The 24,703-nt window shown below is 35.2% G+C and overlaps 2 protein-coding genes across 3 annotated transcripts in view; one reads left to right on the top strand and one right to left on the bottom strand.

The window, feature by feature from the left end:
* Positions 1-16,465, bottom strand: part of LOC136032948 (UV excision repair protein RAD23 homolog B-like) — a 36,688-nt gene extending 20,223 nt beyond the window's left edge. The window contains exons 1-3 of the mRNA XM_065713430.1: positions 16,258-16,465; positions 8,539-8,620; positions 4,860-5,070 (exon numbers count right to left, since the gene is read on the bottom strand). Coding sequence (XP_065569502.1) covers positions 4,860-5,070; positions 8,539-8,620; positions 16,258-16,323 — 359 coding nt within the window. The 5' untranslated portion in view covers positions 16,324-16,465. The remainder of the gene's footprint in view (positions 1-4,859; positions 5,071-8,538; positions 8,621-16,257) is intronic.
* Positions 16,466-22,085: 5,620 nt separating this feature from the next.
* Positions 22,086-24,703, top strand: part of LOC136032947 (splicing factor 45-like) — a 40,901-nt gene continuing 38,283 nt past the window's right edge. The window contains exon 1 of one of the 2 annotated variants that reach the window (XM_065713427.1): positions 22,086-22,125. The gene's annotated coding sequence lies outside the window, so the exon portion shown is untranslated. Of the gene's footprint in view, positions 22,126-22,157; positions 22,229-24,703 lie in introns of those variants that run through there. The other variant, XM_065713429.1, reaches the window with a different exon arrangement.

The raw sequence follows: 24,703 nt of genomic DNA, 5'->3' as shown, positions 1-24,703 counted from the left end.
TTGAGGAGGGGGGAATTACGTGGGTGGATCTTTCTATGGAGAAGTTTGTCATGGGGGAAGAGAATTTCAATGAAGGGGGTGCAGAATTTTCTAGCATTATTTAAAAAAAAAACAATGAAAAAATAAATATGAAAAGTTTTTTTTCAACTGAAAGTAGGGAGCAGTATTAAAACTTAAAACGAACAGAAATTATTACGCATATGAGGGGTTCACCTCCTTCTAATACCTCGCTCTTTACGATAAAGTATTTTTAGTAATTTCAACTATTTATTCTATGGCCTTTGTGATTCAGGGGTCATTCTTAAGGAATTGGGACAAAATTTAAGTTTTAGTGTAAAGAGCGAGGTATTGACGAGGGGATGAACCCCCTCATATACGTAATAAAAACATAAGAATATAGAAGTTCGTTACATAGATTAAGTCGTAAGTTGTATATATGTTTTACAAATGAAAACATTCGCCTTTTTAAATAATCAAAAAATTGGAGGGCAACTAAGCCTCCTTCCCGGCTCCTTTCTTTCTCAAAATCTTTTGATTGAAACTATGAGAAATACATTTAGCCAAAAAAAAATTAATATACAAATTTCGTTTTAATTGTTTATGTGCGGAGAGCCAAAATCAGAACATGCATTAATTCAAAAACGTTCAGAAATTAAATAAAAAAAAGTTTTTTTTAACTGAAAGTATGGAGCGACATTAAAACTTTAAAAAAAACGGAAACTATTCCGTATATGAAAGGGGCTTTTCCTCCTCAACGCCCCGCTCTTTACGCTTAACTTTTTTTACTGTTTTAAAAAGTGTAGTTAACAGAAAGAGTCAAACTTTAGCGTAAAGGGGCGTTGAGGAGGAAAAGCCCCTTTCATATACGGAATAATTCCTGTTCATTTTAAGTTTTAATGTCGCTCCATACTTTCAGTTAAAAAAACTTGTTTCTTTTATTTAATATTGTATAAAAGATGATTAAGGTGCTGTACTGAGACAATGTTTTTCATAACTATACGCCTTTTGGATGACTTGAAAAATATACCAAGTTAATGGCCTTTTAAGCTTCCTTCGGGTGAATACACCTAAAATTTTGAATAACAAAATTTAAATATCAGGAAGGGGGATAAGGTTTTAAGAAACGCCTAGGTACGGCATGACCTTAAATCGGACGGGAGCAACTAGTGTAAATTAAGGGTTGTTTTTCCCATTGAAATTATAATTAATTACTATTTGTGGTGATGAAGAGGTTCCAAATGTCACCCACGTAATGAGAAAATAAGGAGCTGCCAATCTGTTATGTATGTTCGATGATAGCAACATATTTCTTATTCCTTTCCAGGCTTCAATAAGAATTGTAAGTTTCAAAGCAAATAAATTTTAACTGAATTTTAAATATTTTATTCTGTTGAAATTTTCCACCCAACAATAAAAATTATTTCCAAGAATGTATTTTCTTACGAATTTTGGATAATAATTGTTGCTCGTGAAACATCCTTTTAAACCTTGTAAACTAGACTACTTGCCTAAGCTGATAATTTACCAGCTCATCGACAACCCAAATAGCATAGTTTGAGGTCCATCTTCCGAAAGCCTGTTCTTATACCTCAATTTATAAACTTAGCAAGAAGTGTGACCATAGCAAAAAATCATCAATCTAACCTTGAGAGAAGGGGTAGCAGGGGCGTAATTTTCTATGGGGAAGGGGGTAGGGGGACAACTACCCCCTCCAAACCCAGTTTGCCCTCCCAGCTGAAATTCAGTTTCTTTAAAAATCTTCTCAAAACTAAGATAAGCCTGTATAATTCAAGCATTCAGAGAAACAGGTCAGTTTTCTCTAGTATATTTTTGCCTTAATAGTATTATATGGCTCATTTTTCACTGTCGTTTCCCCTTGATTCGGTAAAATTGGCTCCAACTTTGCCCCCCCCCACCAGAATTTGACAAAATTACGCCACTGAGGTGTAGTAGACCTGCATTGATAGACTATGTCATCCTATATTCCTCAAAAGCTATAATGGAAGGCTGCTCAAATCGAATTGATGGCCACTAAATTTTGAATGAGAACTGGTTGGAAGTAATTAAAGGGTAGCAAGACCACTTCCTCGCCTTTTGGCCGAAGCGACCATATTGGAAAAATATGATAAGAGATTAAAAGTCAAAATAGTTATTCCAATGAGTGAGGATGAAATATTCAAAAACTTTTATACTGAAGGTAAGACCATCCCTGAGTATCCTTGAAATACCGGAAACTTGATATAAAAAGGAATAGATATTAACTTAAAAACAGGCTTTTGACATAAGAGTAAAGAACTGCAACATTGAGTCTCAAAATGAATTGTCCTCCTTATGAGTCGGTCTGCTATTCTCCCAGCCCCCTACCCACTGTTACGCTAAAGTCTAGTTCTTTTCCAAAAATACTTCAAGAAAAGATTATCTTATGAAAAAAGAAATGTGATATTTTATTTTTGTTTACCATAAACAACAAAAATTTTTAGAACAAGTGTTTTGAAAGGCAGTCAGTAAATAAACACTTGCAATTACCAACTAGCTGTATCAACGCATTCCAACATTTTTCAGTTAAATATTAGTTAAACTTTAGTGTAGAAAGGGGGGTTTAGAGGGAAAGCACTCCTCATACAAGTACGGGATAATTTCTCTACTTTTTCAGTTTTAATGACGCTCTTTACTTTCACTTACAAAAACAACCCTTTTTTAAATTTTCAACGAGAAATATTCCAAACACACGCTACATTTTTTCCAAAAACGAATGTGTCAATTTTGCACAGAAGAGATCCAATGCTTGCAGACAATGCTAGTCCCACTGCTTATTACTGAAGCGTTACCATCATATTGACTGGAATCATGGTTGCAGAAATAGCTGCATCCTAATGCAGAAGGAACCACGGCCCATAGTAACCAGAATCTTAACCACGCGTTTGAAAAAAAAAATCTGATGAGAAAGAATTTCCATTTGAAGTTAGTTCAGGAATGGTAACGATCATTTGTATTAATATTAATAGTAAATGTTTTTGCAAAAACGAATTAATGAGAATTTCAAAAAAAAAGCTTGAAACCGCTCAAAAATAACGTCGGATCGAAAAGAAAAATGCATAAGTTTAATCATCTTAGTCGAAAACCCTACAACGGAGAATTAAAGCCCCCCGACATGAACAACAAGGAAAATCACCTTTTTGCATAGGAAGTACAGATCTAATTTCATTTCTTTTTTCATTCCACAGTCCGTGATCCAGGGGCAACTATCATTCAAGAGGTAATATATATATATATATATATATATATATATATATATATATATTTGCTGCAGTTGTTTTGAGGATCGTTATAACGCTAATCAATCGCTCACTCTGAATTTTTGGGCACACCAGGTCGAAGCCAGGTAGAAAAGGTCGGTTTTTGTATATTAACCCAAAATTAGACAGTATTTTCTGAAGCCTTGTTATTGTAAGCAAATCACTGTACGTATACTGAATCCCAAAGATGAACGAACTTTGGCAACATTCTTATTTTTCGCCAAGACAATTTAGCATAAGTTAGAGATCTCCAAAATGAATAACGTTTTTCATGTTCTAGTGAGTTTTTTGAACCCGTTGAGAGGGATGTCGAACTACATCAAATAACACTATGAGCATCCAAGGTTGTCAAACGGGCGTATCTACAATATCTCAGGAACGGCTAAGGAATTAAGTTGAAACTTTCAGGACATGTTGAGGGGGATAGTCTATTAATATATATCTACATTCAAAGTTTTAACATTATTATTAAAATTCGTTGCAAATTTGGTCCAAAAAATAAATAGCAAGCTAAAATCTTGATTCTTAAGGGGAAAAACCAAAAGAAAATTTTTTAATATTCTTTTATCAGCCAATAAAGACAAACAATATCCCTTAAATAACGAACGAAAATTGTTTTTTCCACAAAAGAAGTTTTCAAAGAAAAGTAAAGAGTTACATTAAACTGAAGACGAGCAGAAATAAAGTCTAGTAAAAATTCAGGCATAAAACCCAAAACGAACAGTCCACAACAAACAGGAAAATATATTTTAAAAGTTTTAAAATATATTTTATATTCTAAAATTTTAATTAAAAATTATTTTAAAATATATTTGAAAAGTTTTCCTTTTGTAACGTTAATAAATTGGAAATTGTTGAGAGAGTCAAGTGTCAATCCACATTCATTTGTTCTTAGTTATTTTTTATTTATTTTGATGTTACGAAAAAAAACCCAGCTCGAACAAAAAATATTTTCAGTACAGCACAAATGACGTTCTGTTCTTTAGAAAGTATAGGGGGTTTTAGTCCTACTGCAGTTTGTGGTAATTTCTGTTTGTTTATATTTATTGCAATTTTTGTTCGTTTTTCTGTTTTAAGCTTGAACTTCTATTTGACTTTCTTTCTGTTCATCTTTGGTTTACTGTAGCTCTTTATTTTTCTTTGAATAACCTCTTTTTCGAGGAAAGTATTCCTAAATTGATCACCATAAAAATCCAATTCTCTTGACGCACAAATTGTTACCAAAACTTCTTTTCAGGTTCTCGACAAGTTACTCCTTACTTAAACTGTTTGATCACATCCCAGGCTAACTTAAGGAGTAGGCTAGCCTCCTGACAGGTTAAATACAGAACTAGCTGGAGGATTTTACCAACACATTCGAAGGACATATCCAAGCCAAAGTCATCGTAGACAGACTGAATGGGATTAAACCATTTTATTTAGGGTAGATATTTGGTACATCAGCACTACCCTTCATTCCCAAAATCTTCCCCAGACAATCCCTCTGAAAGACGTTTATCATGGCAAATGAAGAAAACTCAGATAATGGCTTGATTAAAACTAGACAAGGATTTAAACACTTACGCTTCCTGCCTTGTATCTGTAACTGTTATATCAGATTTCCGTTCAGCTTCTGTCGGTTTTGGCGTGGATTCAGCAGAAACAGTTGCTTGTGCTGGAGCCGTGACAGGTGCTTCTGATGGCACAACCTTGGGCTTTGTTACCATTATAACAATAAATTTATTTTCGTCTATTTCATAGTCACTAAGTTTGTTATCATCATTCAATATTTTACCTAGAAACAAAATTATAACAATAAACAATCTTTTGTCTTATGAAAAACTAATTATCCATAACTCGTCTGACTTTATTAAATACTTTCCCATTTCAGTATATTGCACAACGCATGTTATTCCTACAAGAACAATAACTCCAGGTTTAATAAATTTTTCAAGAATCCTTTCTACCCAAGTCCATTGTCCACATTTTCCCTTCATTATTTTTGTGCGTTATCCTTTGAATAAGAGGGGACCTAGCAGAAGTTATGCATACACATAACTGGTAATTATTTAATTGACAAAATATGCGAAATATCATCAAAAAGTTGATAGCACAAGAAACTTTGTTATGAAGGTGAAAAAGAAAGATATGCAATATTACATGTGAGTAATATATATATATATATATATATATATATATATATATATATATATATATATATATATATATATATATATATATATATATATATATATATATATATTTCATGTGAGGTGCTTTAGGTCGTTACACTAATTTGCTTGCCCTCCGCTGTTTTGGTTTAGTTTCCCTTTTAATTCATATGTGTTTTTCGTGTGTTTTATGCTTCGTTCTTTTTTTTGTGAGTTTTTGGACTTTTTTTTAGTGTCCCTTTTAATTTGTAGATATATATGTTTATTTCTTGTTCTTTTCTGTATTATTAGACTTTTTTTGTCCCCTTCTCTTTTTTTCTGACTTATATATTTTTTTACTCATAATTTGATTATTCATTATTATTAGTGTTTTTTGCTTTGTTTGTTTTATTAGTCGACTCCGAAGTCCGAATTCGGCCCTTTGAGGGCTTGTGATAGTGATTTTTTTGAAATAAATATCTTATCTTATCTAATTATCTTAAGAGATAAGTAATAGGGTATTAATATAGCTTTTCGTTGGCATATATCCTGTTTGGAGGCTTTGGGGAGGGGCAAGGGCCTCGGGAGCTTAAAATAACAAAACCCATTACATGTTGCATATTCAGAGCATACTAGAAAACAAGCATGCTTTGAAAACAGCATTTTTTTCGATAATGCTCCCATTAGCAGACTTTTTAATTAGAAGTTTCAAGTAAATTTCAGCAATGGTGCAGTAGTCCCACAACCCCTCTTTAGGGGCAGAACAGTGACAATTCAAACTTTATTTTCAGTTAAATGTTACCATGTTTGCAGTGTGCAAGGTTAAACCCAACAGATTTTGTCTGAAAAACATTTGGTTTTCAACTTTTGTCAAGGCCTACTTTAACTATTAATTACTGTCACCCCCTATTACAAACTGAAGGGAAGATATCTGTCTGCAAGACGTAAAAGGATTAGTTAAAGAGTGCTATTATGTAAAATTATTTGGTGTGAAATTAATCTGGTAAGTTATCAGGTTGTAAAGTTCACATTTTCCGAACTTATATTCAAATTTGCCTAAATGTTAAAATCAGGATGGGAGCATATTTCAGATAAACATACTCTAACAGACTTTAATGTATTATAAATTTTATGGCGGACAGAAATTGAAATTCCCATAATAATAGCACAATATTAAATCATTTTTCGGCTCTTCAAATTGACACCAAAGAAGATCAGTAGTATTAATCATATTGCACAAATAGAAAAGGGAAGAAGTAACCTACAGAGACCTACTTCAGAGGGCTTTATGTGCAATACTAAGAACAGCTGATTATTAACTTTAAGGCATTTTTTTAATAAACTCTAGAGTTACCACAAAAAAAAACAGGCAAAATATGAATAGACATTATAATTAAGCGAAATTCCAAGTCACTGTTCTTCAGCGTAAGAGCCGCGATCTCCGGCGACATGGGATCTTAGGTGGTCAGAAATGAAAAATGTAATACTTATGTATGAACAATCTTTTATCCATTATCAAGCAGATTTTGATCAAATATGCATATATATATATGACTGAACAAGAACTTAAAAGAACGACTTTGCATGCATCAATCAACAGCTAATGAGGTAATTTGGCTTTGATTATTATTTATTTTTATTATAATTGGGTTTTAAGGGGACTAGCGGTTTTTTTAACCTATCTATGACGCTAGAAAAGGCTGGGAAACAATGTTGTAAGTAAACAACACCATACGTCTACCAGGTCTGAGAAATGTGTATTTGGTTAAATATAACTGATAATTCAGAGAAGGTAGCTTCACAAACTTCCTGGCGAACCTACTGGAATGAAAAAGGCTAGGTATCCTACCCCTACAAGCAGCATTATATCTTATCTGTATAAGCAGCTGATAAAATGGTGACTTTATAGGAAACACCTGCATCGCACCCCCTATATAATTATCAAGAAAATGGGCTTTGAATAGCACTTATATAACTTCGAAGACCACACTGCCTTTCCATGACGAAAGTAAAACAGTTCAAAATAGGGATAATACCTTTTTATTGACAGTGAAATATATTTCACTGTCAATAAAAAGGTATCATCCCTATTTTGAACTGTTTTACTTTCGTAATAGCACTTATGTGACAATAATACTTATACATTGTTAGGTGACAGTAATGGTAGGGGTCATCAGGGGATGCCCTAAAGTCGTTTCTAATTGGCACTAGATCCTCTGATAAAAATAAATCTTGGACATGTGTGTAGCCTATTTATGTTATCTGACTGATTTATTACCAAAGATCTGTCCTCAATGGGTAGTTACATCCAATCTATTGTCTGACAAAAACTTTACCTCATCATTACCCTAGAGCAGATGTACTGATCTGAAATAGCCTGTACATTTTTTTTTCCAAGACCACATTTCACACTTTTCCTTGTCTAAGTTTTGGCGCTGCTTCGCATGCATTTCAATGAAGCATACAGTATCTGCTAGTCCAGTTGATATCAATTTGCTATGGATACTCCTTTTTATACTAAGAGTTACTGAGGCATTGCAGTTAGACAGATACAACTTTTTTGGCCTCTAAAACAGTGTGTCTTAAAGCCTATATATCTAATTCTTCATGAAACTTGATATGTATTTAATATTTTTCTAGGAGACCTATTCAAGTAAATCTCTGTTTGAAAAAGTAAAATTCTACCTGAAAAACTTAGCATCAAGGAAACCAGTTCAATTTTGAAATTATCAAGCTACTATTGCCCCAATATAGCTGATATTTGTCTGGTACATTTATGCATTAAGTTAGAATAATGCAATAATTAAAACATTGAAATCGTTGATAAAATATTCTTAAATATCTAGTTTTTTTGCAATGTAATAGCTCCAGACATATTTTGATCCAATGTTTTTGTTTCATCATACTTGTCACTTAAAATCAGATACTGATTGAAGCATAAACTGGAAAACAATACATTTCTTTTTAGGTGTAAAATGTATTAATTTTCCAGGATACTTTTGACTAACCTTGAAAGGCGGAAGGGGAAGCATTAAACTTATTTGTGCATTTCTTAACATAATCAAAACTTTATCCAAAAACAATAGATCGCATAACCATAAATGAGAGCATACCCGCATAGATTAACTTCTGTCCTGCAGCTGGATAGTCACTTGGTCCTTTTTCTTTCTCAATTTGTTGCTTAAATTCACGCACCTACAAACACAAAAAAAGACACATATACATATAATTAAGCATACACGTAGCCTAATACAAGATAGATAACCGCACAAAAAAGTTTCATCTTTCTGCGAGAGCTTTTGTTTGATTGAGAAAAAATATTCTATCTTGGGCTAAATTCAGTTGCATTTTCTTACAAGCAAACAGCTTTCAATTCAGGATCACAGGAGAATTTCATAGATTTAATTTTGCTTATTAGAGAATGGGGCATTATTTTAAACAATCAAATAAAGATACAAGAACTCAAAAACATTTTGTTAATTAAAAGAGGGCCTTTCCGAAGCCAAGAGCGGGGGGTTAGGGGGGCGGCAGCCCCCCACAACAAAAAACCTGTACAAAAGAGTCTTTAAAAGCGGGGGGTTTGGGGGGCAGCAGCCCCCCAACTGCCTCTCCTAATTCCTGTACGTTTTAAGGTTCGACTTTGGGACGCAGCCTCTTTAACTCTTTAAGAAAACGAAGTTTTTTTCATATTATTTCTGTACGTTTTTCTACAATCCATGGTGGATGTAATTTAATAATTCCTGTACTCCTCGTACAGGAATTAGGACTGCCTCTCCTAATTCCTGTACGTTTTAAGGTTCGACTTTGGGACGCAGCCTCTTTAACTCTTTAAGAAAACGAAGTTTTTTTCATATTTTGTGAAAAAAACCGCCCGATAAAGGACTTGAACCCTTGACCTTAGGATTAAAAGTCCCACGCTCTACCGACTGAGCTAACCGGGCATGTTTGAAGTCGAAATACCTGCATGTGTATAAATATAACTTTTAAATAACTTTTAAGCATTTCAAAAATTAACATGGGCTCTTATGGGGAAATGGGTTTTTCTAAGCTAGAAAATCGGGGGGTTAAGATTTTCCGACGAAACTTTCCAGGAAAATTACTCAAAGAATTCCGCATCGAATGAGTCTTCGTACACCCAGATCCGATGTCGGCTGTGACCTGTAGGCGTGGCGAAAAAAAACAAAAGGAGAACATGAACATTAAGTGGCTATGCGTGGTTTCTGGAAAACAGGGAAGGAGTTATCGGATCGAGCTAAAATTTCGCGGATAAGCTCCTGGGCCCTAGGGGACCTTAATTTGTGAATTTCAGTCCGATCGGACAAAGTTAAAGGGGGGGGGGGGTTGGGGGGTCGAAACTTTCGGCCAGATTTTCCCCATGAAGGAAAAGTCGGAGGGGGATGAAATTTGGCAGGTTTCTTAGTTGGAGCTCGGGCTACGAAATGCATCCCTCCCCATCCCTCTGCGACCACTGGAACCGAAGATCGCTTAACATTGTCGTGGTTCGCCTCTTTAAAGAGGCATGAGTGTGCCTCCTTGAAATGGGTTTTTCTAAACTAGAAAATCGGGGGGTTAAGATTTTCCGACGAAACTTTCCAGGAAAATTACTCGGAGAATTCCGCGTCGAATGAGTCTTCGTACACCCAGATCCGATGTCGGCTGTGACCTGTAGGCGTGGCGAAAAAAAAAAGGAGAACATGAACATTAAGTGGCTATGTGTGGTTTCTGGAAAACAGGGAAGGAGTTATCAGATCGAGCTGAAATTTCGCGGATAAGCTCCTGGGACCTAGGGGACCTTAACTTGTGAATTTCAGCCCAATCGGACAACGTTAAAGGGGGGGTTGGGGGTTCGAAACTTTCGGCCAGATTTTCCCCATGAAGGAAAAGTCGGAGGGGGATGAAATTTGGCAGGTTTCTTAGTTGGAGCTCGGGCTACGAAATGCATCCCTCCCCATCCCTCTGCGACCACTGGAACCGAAGATCACTTAACATTGTCGTGGTTCGCCTCTTTAAAGAGGCACGAGTGTGCCTCCTTGATACGGGACCCTTCCCAGTAAGTCTCTGTTTAATGGGTTTTTGATTTGATTATTAGCCAATATATGGGAGATTATTGAATAATCTAATGATGTCTCTCACTAAGTCGTACTTTGATCAGAAACACACTGAGCTTATGATGAAGATTCTTAGCCTGGAAAAGAGGATTGAGGCTTTGCAAAGAGAATTTGGAGCTTGAAGAAGAAATATGGTTCTCAAAGCCAAAGTAATAAATCTGAAAAAGTCTTTTCTTCAAGTTGAACTTGTTTCAAAAAGACATAACATTCTGCTTCAGGGCATACCATATGTTCAAGGTAGTAACTCGGAAAATGCTGCTCGTGAGTTTCTTCCTGAAATAGGAGGTAGTAACGCAAATTCAATGCTCTTTGTCAGTGCTATCGTTTGAATAGAAATAAACCATCAGGCTGTAATACTAGGGTAACCTCTAGGACTACATCAAAAGCCAGGCCAGTTTTCGTGACTTTGGCTAATTTAGCAGATAAAGACACTATTATGAAAAATTGCGGTAAACTGGAAGGATCTGGAATAAGCATCACTTCTGATAACCCGCGTGAATTTGCATGCTGTAGAAAAGAAATGCTATCTTTCGGCTACAATCTGCGTTTGTCATCTGACACTTCAACAAAAGTTGCTGAAACCCAAGTGATAAAGAAAGGGATTAGTGTGGGGATTGAAGCAAAAGTCTTCAAAGAGTAAGACTTGGTTGCGAATTGAGGACTCATGTTTTGATCCCTTTAAACTATCTAGTTATACAACCACTGCGGTTCCCTCCCCTGCTGTGTCATTCGTTCATTTTTTAGTTATTTATTAGATGTTTGCTAGTTGTTGTTTTTTTTGTAAGTTATGATATATAATTTTTCTCCTAGATTATGAGATTTAGTTATCTTTTCATTGCTTTTCATTTTATATACAAGTTTTTGTCTTATATAAGGTTCTCTGTTTTTGGCCTTTATTTTATCTGTTTCAGTTTCATTTGTCTCAAAAATGAGTTTATCATTCTGTTTGCCTAGTTGCTGTCCACTTGTCATTGTTATGAAGATACCAAGCTGGGTTGTAAGTGGCACGTGATGGATCATAGTTAGTATGTATTTTGAATTTGTCTGACTCTAGTTCAGATGACATCTCCTCCTTGGGTGAGCAACTATTTCATCTTCAAAATAACCCAATTGATGTTCTTAGTTTGATAAATAATTCAGTAGGTTAGTCTAATAAATCACCATCAAATCCTCATTTTTCAGTTAGTAGTAAGTATGTATTGGATTTAGATCAAGTATCCAAACGAGATGGTAGATTCTCTGTAGTTGAGCTTAATGTTCAGGGTCTTTGTTCTTTATTTGATGAGTTGAAAAAAATAGTGCATATTGGCCGCCCTGATAGACTTTCCTTGATTCAAAAAAGGAATCTCTATTGCATCTCCCAGGGTTCAAGATGGAAAATTTGAATCGAATTAAGATGGCTAAAAGCGGCTTTGCTGTTTATGTTTTGGAATATCTTCTGTACTCTGTTAGCCATGACCTGTCAAGAAATGAAGAAGGAATTTTCGAATCCATATTATTGATATTAAAACTCGAGGTAAAACTTTGATTGTTGAAAATATATACCAGTCTCCTAGTGGGTCTGTTCCCTCTTTCCTTCAGAATCTTGATGAGGTTTTGGAAATAATCCAACTTCATTCATGTGAACTTGTCATTATAAGTGACTTCAACATTAATTTGTTACCAGAGGTCATCCTTGTCCTTGGATTTTCTTTCAACAATGCTTGCTTGTGGAATATTACCTTCTGCATGCATTCTAACATGCATAACTAACACTACTGCTTCTTTGCTTGATAGTATTTTTTCATCCTTGACCTTGGTGCAAAATTCTGTATTGATGAGTGATATCTCAGACCATTTTCCTGTTTTTCCAATGTATGATTTTTCCAATTTGTTGCCTAAAAGGAGCCAAGGAGCTGGTTTTTCCTCTTTAAAATTTAATGATCAGGGTTTGCATATTCTTAGGTCACAGTTGGAGGGTTGTTTGTGGAGTATTTCTGAAAATGAATCTGACATAAACTATTTGTTTAATTCATTTTATGATTCTTTGAAAGAAGCTACCTTGGATACATGTGATGCACCCCAGTCAAATCTGGCATCAAAAAGAATGCCCATTTGAATCCTTGGATGACTCCTTAAAAGTTGGAGAAAAAAAAATCTTTGGAAGGCTTACAGATCCTCTAAACCATTTTTGCGTGATTCTCAGCTTCAGCTTTTTGAAGCTTATAGAAGAGTTTACAATCCACTTTGCCAAAAGGCTAAATTGTTATTTTATTATAAAAAATTATCTGCATGCACTAAAGGCATTAGGAAGATATGGCAAGTAATCAATTCTGTTATCAGGCCATCTTTTCTGCCTCCTTCTGTCCCTTCAAGTGTTGTGTTGACAACAAAAATGTAGAGGGTGAGCTAAAAGTTCAAGATGCCTTTACTTCCTGTTTTGGTAATATCAGCAAAACTACAGCCTATTCTGTAAGTCCTTCTTCTTCTCTACCTGATTTTAGGTCTTACCTTGGACTGCATTGTCCTAAATCAATGAGATTGGAACCTGTCTCTGAAGCTGACATAGCCAGAATTGTCAATGGTTTGAGGGGTTCTTCATCTTCTGACCCAGACTGTATTCCAACTAAGGTTGTCATTCTTCCTGTCATCGTGTCTGCCTTCACAAAACTTGTCAATCTTTCTTTTGAAAATGGTGTCTTCCCAAGAGCTTTAAAGTGTGCTTGTGTTATTATTCTTTTTAAAGGTAGATCAAGGGATGATCCAGCAAATTATCATTCCATATCTCTTTTATCAGTGTTTAGTACAATTTTTGAGAAAGCTATGCTTTCTTGATTTATTAATCCTAAACACTTTTTTTATGATTTTCAGTTTGGTCTTAGTTCAAAGCACAAAACTAAGCATGCATGTGCAACTCTCTTGAATTATTTACATTCAGCTCTTGACTCTGCTCTGATACCTGCTTCTCTTTTTCTTGATGTTTGAAAAGCATTTGACTCGTTAACACACAAGATTCTCCTTTTGAAACTGTCCCATATTGGTATAAGAGGGAATGCTTATTCTTGATTTCTATCATATTTATCTGGTTGAGTCATCTTGGTTGATCTGCAGTTTTCTAACCCTTCTGGAATAAAGTTTGGCATTCCACAAGGATCTGTCATTGGGCTGATACTTCTTTTAATCTACATCAACAACCTTATTAATGCAGTTGAAAATTTAAAACCTACCATTTGGTGTTGTCTTTGTCAACCAGTATCTGTCACTAATTGTGACAGGAGTTTGTCCTTACCAGATGCACTTATTGCTTTTATTATTGACAGTACTCTTGGCATAACTGGTAGAGCTGAGCCTGATCTTTGTTCAAACATGACAGCCCTTTTTTAAAGAATTACACAGTGGTTTAATGTAAATTATCTTGCCTTAAATGTTGGAAAGTCATGTTTTCTCATTTTCTCCAGAGTCTCAAAGGCTTGCCCTGACTTAAATAAAATACATGTGTCAAAAGGTTCTTTAAATAGACCTAAGGATCTCCACATTTGATTCCTAGGCATCTTGCTTGACAAAAATTTTTCCTTCAAGCATCATATTGACCTGATTAAAATGAAAGTCTCCAGGAGTCCCAGAATCCTTAGGAAGCTCCAACACATATTTCCACAGTTGATTCTTAGAATCCTGTTCTGCAGCCTAGTTCAGTCTTATGTTTTATTATTGTTCTGATATTTGGATGTGAACTTTTCCCTTGCCTCTGAAGCCACTTTCAAAACTTTATGATAAGTTATTGTTCTGATATTTGGATGTCAACTTTTCCCTTGCCTCTGAAGCCACTTTCAAAACTTTATGATAAAGCAAGGACTCTTATTCAGGAAACTAACCAGTCTTCACTTAAACCCTTGCTTGATTTGAAATCTCTCTATTTTCTTTCTTGTTTGTCTTTCATATTTTTTACAGTTGCACAGCAATCTTCCTGCTGTCTTATGCAATAATATATATATTTCGTTTCTGATCAATTGACTTATCATTTCTTCACTTTCAACAATTTGCAGATTCTTCACACTCCATCAGTGAGGTCTGACTTCAACCCTCTGACAGTTTGCAACATGATCTGAAACACGCTCCCAGAGTTCACACAAAGCTGCCACTTGTTTGGTATGTTCAAAAACTATGTTAGAGATTTTCTAGCTAGTAAATAATCTTTTTTTATTCCAGCCTTCCTTGGAGTTAATGTCTCTGGATTGAGTTTGATGTTTAATTGAGTTGATGAAATAATGTGCTACCCCCTGCCTAACTTGTCATTTTTGGGGATTATTAAGGTGGGCGACTTGATTTTTTGGATTATGTTTTTTATATTTTTTGTGTTAGAATTTTTTTCTCCCCTGTTCTTTCCCAGCCATGGAGCCTTATGGGGGAGATTGTCTTAAAGTAATTTTTTGTTTATGAAATTTATTGTTAAATAAAGAACTCAGAACTCAAATGTCACCCTTAACTGTTAAATTAAATTAACAGCCATGCTGTCAACTAGGTAAGGCAAATATCCCAGGTAAATTATATCCTCTAATGACACACTTTACACCAAATTCTCTGCCAGATCAACCAAGGCAAATCCTGTATTTAGATGAATCCTGAGGGCAGTTTTCCTCAAACCACAAATTAGCTACCAAAGCTCTAATTTACAATGCCATAGTCTCAAGCCTCATACTATATTCTTCTGAGACATGGTTGGTAACTTAAACACAGCTACAAAAAATCAATGCCATTTAGATTAGACACCTGGGTTGAACAAAAGGCTTCAAATGGTATGACAAGGTCTGCAACACTGAGATCCTGACAACCTTCAAGCTGACAAGTCTCTCTACTCAAAGAGAAGCCCATTGCCTGAGGAGGCATGGCCACCTACTCTGCCTCCTGCCAAGCACCCCTGCAAGGATCATCATGGATTTAAAACCCCTAAAAATGGCTGGAGACATCCTAAAGGGAGACTTCGCACCAGGTGAGAGATTAATAAACCAATGAATCCTTGACCACAATATCAAACCAAATGAGGCTCCATCACTAGCCCAGGACAGGACCACTTGGAGAAAACTGACTGTACTGTCAACAAATTTTCTCTACACTGACAACCCTGCTGAGTAAGAACATTAAGTTGATTTAAGTCAAGTCTCATTTTTAAGTTCCCTGATACATTGCAGAATCCTACAGGACAGCACATCCTACTTGTTTTACTACAGGACAGTATAAAATTGCTTTGATGAAAAAATGAAGAAATTATTTTGAATTTTTTATCCTCCAAGTTAATTGTGACAAATCAATACTTGCAGATTAGGCTACAAACCTTTCAAGCAAAATATCATTTTCAAGGGTTCAAAAAGACTTACAACTGACTTTACAAGGAAAGTAATTATTAAATTTAGAAAGAGCATAAAAGTGGCATCCAGTATCTGCATGTCAACAATATGAACTGGTCAATATTTACCAAAATTGTTAAAGGTCAAGCCCCCTCTTGAGAGAAAAGGAGCAGAACTATTCACAAGAGTTAAATGCACCTTTCTCAAGTACTTTCTAAGATAGCAAAAAAACTCCTACACCAAACAAAGAGACCAACTTGATTTAATGTTCCTTCAACATAATTATAGCCTACTCCTATTGGTATTTAATCTTGACTTAGTTCTGCAAAGTAACCTAGGCCTAGCCAGTCCATTTACATACGATCTCAATATGCATGGTAACTTATGGGCTGGCAATACTTACGGTGGCTGACGTGTCTACTTCTAATTGAAAAGTTTGATTTTGGAGAGTCTTGACTGTTATTTTCATTTTTAAAATATGGTTTAATTACATGAAGTTTTACTATAAGTAACTTCAGATAGATGGCAATTTAAATTCTGAAGTATATGTAAATAACTGAAGGTTATAAAAAAGACAATTTATTGAAATAATATCATTTAAAAAAGTTGTCACAACTGTATTTATTTCTTGTTTATTCTCGCGTAATAAACAGTCTTTTAATCATCTTTTTTATCTATATGTAAATATAAATTGTCCGTCCAACGCCTTTTTGCGCTGTCCAAACAAAACTTTTAACTAAGGTTCACACTTCCCACTAATACGACTTTTTTCTTAACACAAAACGGCTTAGGGATAATGGATCCTGGAAAATTACCAAAGTGATCAGAAAATATTCAGACGGAAAAGACTCATTGAAAACGTTGAGGTAGGAAAAATATTTAAACAGCCCAGCCGAAACGAGTGTGTTTTCTAACGCCCCGGTAACAACATTTCAACGCAGCCGTTGAACCGTTATGACGCATTAACCTGTTGCCAATAACGGATGAAATTTGACAGATCACACAAAACAACCATTTAAAAAAGCTCAACAGTAAGAGCCAAAGTCTATTTATCAATATTCCCAAGATCTAAGTTTCAACCAAGCAAAAACTGTTTGCTAATTTTTGAAGCGGAGACGAATTTTAGTTTGGCGGTAGGGACGGTTAGTTTTGTTTACTTTTAGAAGGTTTAGTTTGGCGGAATTTTAGTTTGGCGTAACTGATCCATGGTGCGCCACCGATAGACCAATGTTTTTTCGTACTTTTTTGTTTATTTTTTAAATAAAAATTTAAAAACTGAATTTGTATCAATCCTTAATAGAAATAATTTTTTCTAAGCTAGAGTTCTTGCGATAACAATGAAACATTTCAAATAGGCCACATTTACCCAAGTCAATATGGGAATATCATCGCTTATTTCCCTTTACAGTAGTGTTGCTGGTGATTAATGTAGTTAAAAAGTATCTTAAAAATGCTAAGACACCTAATATACTCTCTGTTAAAAAATATTCTTGTATGTAAACTGTTTGATTTTTGCCTCATAGAATTTTTAGGCGTGGTAGTTTATTCAAGATTTCTTCGTTCATCTTCCGTAACTATATAGAGAATTTTCTTTTCACACTTAACTACTCTTGTACTTTTTTTGATTAAGTACAGGTGATCATTTTTTGTTTCTATGACAGGCGACAAAGTTGCAGGTAGGTCTTTTAGTCTTTGAAAATACACTCTTTATTTTCGGTTTTCAAGGCTATGTTTCAGAGCTCGGAAGATTGGTAGGCAGTAAGGGCGTATTTCACTGTCAACACAGGTAGCAGTGAAGTGGCCCATTTCATGTCACCGGTAGCACTGGCAAGCAAAAACTACCATTCTTAAGTGGGTAAGCACCGGATACCAATTTCGGGCTGGACTTTCTTAGCTTTCCGCAGGGTATATGTTTAAGGGAACGCAGTTTGTATGAATGGGACTTTTGAGGCTGATCAGCTCTTTCGCAGAGTGCGATTAAAGAAATAATATTTGATGCATCATAGACAATCGGAACTAAAAGTATAATCCTGGCACTTTACTTTGATTTACCTGAGATTCCAAGTGAGCTGTTGCTGGTTTTCAAGGTGGATGCATTTTTTTGCCTATTCCATTGATAGCCGAACTAGTTTCCATTTGTCTTTCTTTCGTTAAAATTAATGTCATCCTCACTTAAGATTCCACAACCAGAGATAATAAAAATTTTATTACCTAACAAGTGCTTTGGGGGATTTTTTGCAACAACTGGATAAGACAAGAGCAAAATCTACTGAACTGGCTCTTAAGCACAAGGCCTGGAGGGTAAAGATCTTTTTAAGTTTTTCACTTAGGCTACTGAATTCCTGGCGCTACTAAGGTGGAATGCAATCTGTAGCTGCGTCTGAACATACGGCGAACTCTTTGGACTCGTAAGTAACAAACCGGGTAAAACTTTTTCGACTTTCTAACGTTGTCAAAGAATCTTTGCTATGTCCATAATATTATCCAAGCTTTAGCTGAAAACCTTCAGCTTTTCATTGTAGCAAGCTTTTTCGTATGAGTTCTATGGTTCCTTTTTTGCCTCAATTACAGTTTCACGAGAAAAATAAAGTGTGCAGGTCTGATGGGAAATAGTTTTATGTTCTCAACAATGATCATCAAGCAAGATTTACGGAACGTACAAGTTCCGCATGTTCTCCCATTTTATAATCAGTTCGAATAATCATTATTCTTAATCATAAGTTCAATACGAACCAGTAACATCCGCCTTCCCCATTACGACGCCTCTGGTAACTGATGTACCAGTTATATATTCACAAATAAACTTTATCAGAATGTTATGTTTAGTTTTGGAGATGAAACTAACGAAGTCAGTATGGTTTTTTGAGGGCAGTACATATAGATTTTAGTTCTGGCATCCTACAAATTTTTGCTCAAGATTGTGTAACTTTATCAGAGGCTACGCTCTAGCACTTCCTAAAGCAAAGAGCCTTCAATGTATTATTTACGATTTCTTACCAAAATGACCTCATATGGGAGTCGTTGCTGTAAAAACTTATTGGGGGCATAAATTTCAATGGAAATTAAAAAGTTTTAGTGCACTTTCTAAGGATCAAAAGTGATTAAAGCACAACAAGCCCTCACCCTTGCATTATTTTGCTACCAGGCCCACCTTTAACTTCCAATTCATCTCAAAGAGTTTTGAAATATCCATTTTGTTTAAAGAGTCGAAAGCCTTAATAAATATGCCTCCAGAGATAACATAAACACCACAGGTCCTGTGGGAGGGGACGTTAATATAAAACAAATTGTTAATAATTAAAAAATTTTTTAGGGATGGAGGAAAATGGATGGGGGCAGCTTGTGCAATATCTCTGGAGTAAAACTTTAAATTTCTATTTCTTAAAGGGGAAAATTTTCTGGTGTGGTTCTGGCTTGAAACTCAGCTGAGATCATAGGAATTATTGAGTCAAAACATTTAGCTAGCTAAATAAAAATTGTCTAAAAACAACAGCATAAGCTAATACCTTCAATAATTTTCTGTGTGATTTAAAGAATAGCTAGAACGTAGGCAAAACTCGATTGTATTAAATTGCTAGTTTTCTTCTAATAAAAATACCCTACAAAGCGTAAATTACTCCCTTCACTAAAAACAAAATCTTGAACTTTTACCTTGGGAGGAGCTGCAATGAATTATTTAAAAGATAGGAATAATTAACATTATGCTTTTTGATTTTTTTGGAGGAAGCAATAATACTTTAAATATATTCCTTATCCTTGAAACAAGTAAATAAAGTTGTTATTTTATTGTATGTCTTTAGAACCTTTTTAAAACGTTTTAAAGCCCCCTTTTGAACAACAGCACTGATGATTCACAGGTTCAAGAAACTTGCAGTTAAACGGTCACATTTTTATCTAAAATAACAGTTATATGGGGCTGTTCCTAGGACTGATGGCACCCAGAATAAGATTAGCCCTGGCTCTCGTGTGAAATTTCAACTGAGATTTACATCTATTTTGATCGTTGTGACACTACTAAATATGAAAATAGTGCGAGTTAAACATTGAATTAATTGTTCGACTTACTATCATCAAAATATTAATATGGCACATTTTGAACTTATTTTTTATTTTGGAACTTTCAGTGTTTAGACTAGTCTACAAAGCAATAATGTGGGACCCAAAATCCTTTTCTGGTAGACGTTAAAACATGTTTGTTTTGTTTTAAGTGGTTTTACTAAAATATCGGCAGTAATCTTTTGTGGTTCATGCATAAACCCACAGTTAAAAACAGATGAAATTTGGCAGATCACGCAAAATGGTTGTTTTTCCGTGAAAGCGGAGCAGGGTGAATCAAGGGCAAGCAGGCAAGGTAAAATTATAGCTAGATTAGGTGCAACACTTTTATGGCTTTAGCACCGAAATTACTGTCTTAGCCTATTTCATCATGTGTAACACTGTAGCATGTCATAGATTTTGTAATATTTTCGTTTATAAGATTTTTTCTTTTTGGCAAAGGCGAAATAATGAGAATTTTGAAAAAAATATAGAGGAATTAACAGAAAGGGTGGGCCGCATATTTCTGTAATTGTTTCGAAATATTTGCGCAAAGTTTGATATAAACAGAATCACCTTTTTGCCGTGTTCTTTTCGAAAGATTGGTACTAAGTTTGAAGTACCCGGGCACAAAAAAAAATCTGTCAAAGTCAAAAATATTGTCGAGATTGGTGTCCCTAAGTGAAAGAGCATCCGGTCTAAGAATTAAATATTTCTCGCATATCCAGGCTTATGGAACCATGCATGTTACATATGCAAATATCTTTGCTTCAAGTAGAACTTATCTTTATTAATAAAGACTTGAATCCTAATTATGATATCCAGACTATTTTGGCTTAACAGATCTCAAAGGCGTATCCTAACTATTGAAAAATATTTTCAAATGGATCTGTTCAGAGGGAGGGAGCTGGAGCAAGAGAATGTATCCCATCCCTGAATTTGAACATCTATTCTCCTCTCCCGTTGGGATCTTGTATCGTGTCTGCTGAATTATGTGCCATTCGCCTGGCCTTAGATGTATTTATAAATTATAACATGGAATCTGAAAATATACTCCGTCTCTCTAACTCCAAATCAGCATTACTATTGCTCCAAAATATTAAAAGAATCGCCACTGACAAGGACTTTTATAATATTAGAAGACAGCTGCTTAATCTTAAGAGCAAAGGCAATGAGTTTAATTTTTAACATGTTCCAAGTCATAAAGGCATCAAATATAATGAAATGGCTGATTCTCTAGCAGCAAAGGCTTCTGTATTTATCCTAGTCCTTCCTTTGACCTCAATGCACGAGATTGCCAAAGATCCAAAGATCCAAAAATGCCAAAGATCCAATGTTAATCACAGTAAATTAATTTTATCCCCATTTCGTGCAAGATTAAATACTGTGTTATATTCCCCACTAAAATCAGGTCCTCTACTTCTAAACAGCTTGTTATGTAATTGGAAGCTACATTATTCCCTTTTATGCCGAGTCTGCTTTTCAACAGATGAAACAATTCAGCATGCATTATTTGATCACCTAGCTCAGAGTGAGGAGACTATTGCTCTAAAGCGATTTTGATCCTTGGCTAAGATTCTAAATACTTATACAGCTATTCTGAATTCTTACTTGTCCTCATATATTGATCGTAAGATATTTAAGGCATCTATTGATATCTTCAAGAAGAAGAACATTGCTTTGTGATGATTAATGCTTGAAGAAGTCAATTTTAAAAGGATGTGATTTATGTATAGTTTTTGATTGTGCAGAAGAGAGCGGGAGTGAATAGGAAGAGCCGCATAGGTACCAGCCAGCCTAGTGGCCTTAAACTGCTAACGACAGGTAGCTCAGGTACCCGCACTTCCCACAATCAATAGCAGTGTATTACTGTATATAATTACATGTGCTCATTGTTTGCTGACTGGAGGAGAATAGCGCTTCCAGTGGCTAGTTTTTCTGAAGAAGATGTCAAAGAGGTGAAAGGACTTGTTGTAAGTCCATAAGCCTCCCGACAATATTTGGAACTGAAAAATAAAATTTGATCTAAAACTAATCCAACTACTCTTGGTGGGCCACAAGTGAAAAATTTTTGACTGTAGTACCGTAAACTGTTATGAAATAAGCAAATTTGGGCGATATTCGCAATTTTGGAACTGACCGTGTTGGCAGTTTTGACTTTCAAAGGCTCTGGTTTATTTTTCAAAGTTTCTGGTGTATTTTTATCTTCTTCTGACAACACTGCTTTTATAAGAAGGTAAAGAACGAGATAAATGAGAAAAAGAAAAGATTAATTTGATAAAGCATTTTGCTAATTTTCTTATTTTCTTTGTTTTACTGTTTAAACAGTTAATATTAAGGTATTTAAGATATTTTTCCTTCTCTTCTTTTCACCCTGTGACTGGTTTTGTGGAATTTCTTTCTACTTTTTTTTTTTTTTTTTTTCTGTTGTGATTGGAAAGGCTTTCATCATGCCTAACCCCCATGATTCAGGGGGATCGGGTGTTCTCACGGGTGAGGACAGTATCATTAGAGTATGGTTGACTAAAATAGGGCAGCCTGGTCTTCATAATCCACCACTGGGTGTAATCATGAAAGGAATTATGTTGTTGAGAAATCAATTTAATGAATGCCAAAAAGATACAATTTTGGTAGAATCCTCAAATGGTTCTAACTGCCTTAAGATCAGAAATCAAGCAGTACTGAACAAGATACTAGCGATAGGGGAGCTAGTTTTGGATAATAACCAATCATTAACATTCTCATGTGAGAAGGATTCCTCAGCTCAAGGCTCTCAGGGATTGCACTCAAACTCCCCCAACGGTTTCATGCCTGAGGGGCTGGTATTCTTTGACAAGGGTATTTTTACAAGTGAAACCTTATTAGATGAACTGATGGATCAAGGTTTCACAAGAGTACGTCCACTTTTTGGTCAACAGACATCTGACAAGATGAATGTTGATGGGTTTATCCTTACTCCTTCACTTGACCTTCCTGAATTTATTTGTATTCTGGGTATGGAAAAAAAAGTCAAGACATATATTCCCCGTGTCATGATCTGCAATCACTGCCAAAGGCATGGCCACACTGCCAAAGTATGTCGCAGTAAACCTAGATGTTCAAGATGTGCCAACAACCATCTAACATCTTCTTGTATTATTAAGAGAGATAATATTACACTATTCAAGTGCCCCAATTGTCTTGGCAACCATCACGCTAAAGACAAAGCATGTCCTGTAACAAAAAATGTTGAAAAGGTTATTGTTAAGGCAGTACAAGAAAAAATCACTATTGGTGCTGCAAAAAAAAAGTATGCAGATATCCTTAAATCCAACATGCAACTAAATGACACAACTCCAGCTCTTTCTAATGAAGAATTCCCTCCCATTCCATCCCCTGAAAACCCCACTCCTAGCCCATTCATGTCAACTCAACAAACAGTATTAGAACCCCTAATCAAGAAAATAATTGATGATATCTTGACAGTTAGAATTCCTGAAATTATCAGCTCATTCCTATCCTCAAAATTTAAACAAATTGAAGATTCTATCTCAGGCCGTTTGGAAAAAATGTTTCAAGAATTTAGTTCCTCACATGCACCATCTGATAGAACATTTAAAGATCTCACCTCAAATCATTCTATTTCTGAAGATGATTTGGAATCTCTTGACTCTGTCCTAATCTCTACCTCACCTGTAAAACCAACATCAGAAATCTCCAAAAAACCTTCTCCAGCAAAAAATCAATTCCTTAAAAGAAATGCAAATGCTCTCTCACCTATCTCAAAACAGAAAGCAACTAAAAACAAACGAAAACAATCCTTAATATCAAAGACAGCTAACAGTTTAGAATGAAAATAGTTCAATTTAACACTACAGGTCTACCCATTGATCGTTTGGTTGAGTTAAAAAGATTTTTGGACATTGAATCCCCAGAAATTGTCTGCATCCAAGAATCCCATTTGTCCCCTGGAAGAAATTTTAGCGTTAAAAATTATACATCACATAGAAAAGATAGGGTCCTAAATTCCTCTTCTCAAAAAGGTGGAGGCCTATTGACTCTTGTGAGAAAGGACTTGATTAGCTCTGTTGTCAATATTGATGTCCAGTCATCAATGGAAATACTAGTTATAAAGGTTGAGATGGATGACCTTCCCCCCTTGTCAGTAGTCAATATCTATATAAATAAACCCTCTTCTTTCAATAACCCAACCTTCAAGAAATTATTAGATCTTTCCCCAAACCAACTAATACTTGGAGATTTCAATCTTCACCATCCCCTGTGGGACTCAACCCACCCTAGAGACCCTCAATCATTGTTGCTCTTGGATTCAATCTCTATCAGTCAGATTTCCCACACACTAATCACACCTAAGAATTTAGGAACTTATGTGCACTCCTCCAATGGTAAAAACTCAACCATTGATCTTTGTTTTGTTGGTAGCAGACTATCTGCTTATAGTAAGGTGTCCAGGTTCCATGACAATCTTGGCAGCCAGCATTACCCACTTATTACAGAACTGTCAAAAAGACCAGTTCTCTCTAAATTTAACATTGCTCCTAGATGGATTTTCAATGATGATAATTGGAAACCATGGGCACTTAAATTGGGGAGTATGGTACCAGCTCAAAATAATGATATAGATGTTTTAAATGAAAATATCACTAAAAGCATCATTGATGCTTCAAATTTATTTTTTAAACTCCAAACACAACTAGTAAAAAATAGAAAAAAAAATGTTCACTTTTGGAATAATAATTTAGAATCACTAAAACAAAATAAGTGTAATGCTAGAAAAATCTGGTTTTCAGATAAAAGCAACCTTTTCAAAAAAA

Source organism: Artemia franciscana, chromosome 11 (assembly GCF_032884065.1).
Source record: "Artemia franciscana chromosome 11, ASM3288406v1, whole genome shotgun sequence".
In the NCBI taxonomy this organism is placed as follows: Eukaryota; Metazoa; Arthropoda; class Branchiopoda; order Anostraca; family Artemiidae; genus Artemia; species Artemia franciscana.
The sequence above is the reverse complement of the archived record's forward strand: the minus strand, read 5'-3'. Positions and strand labels throughout refer to the sequence as shown.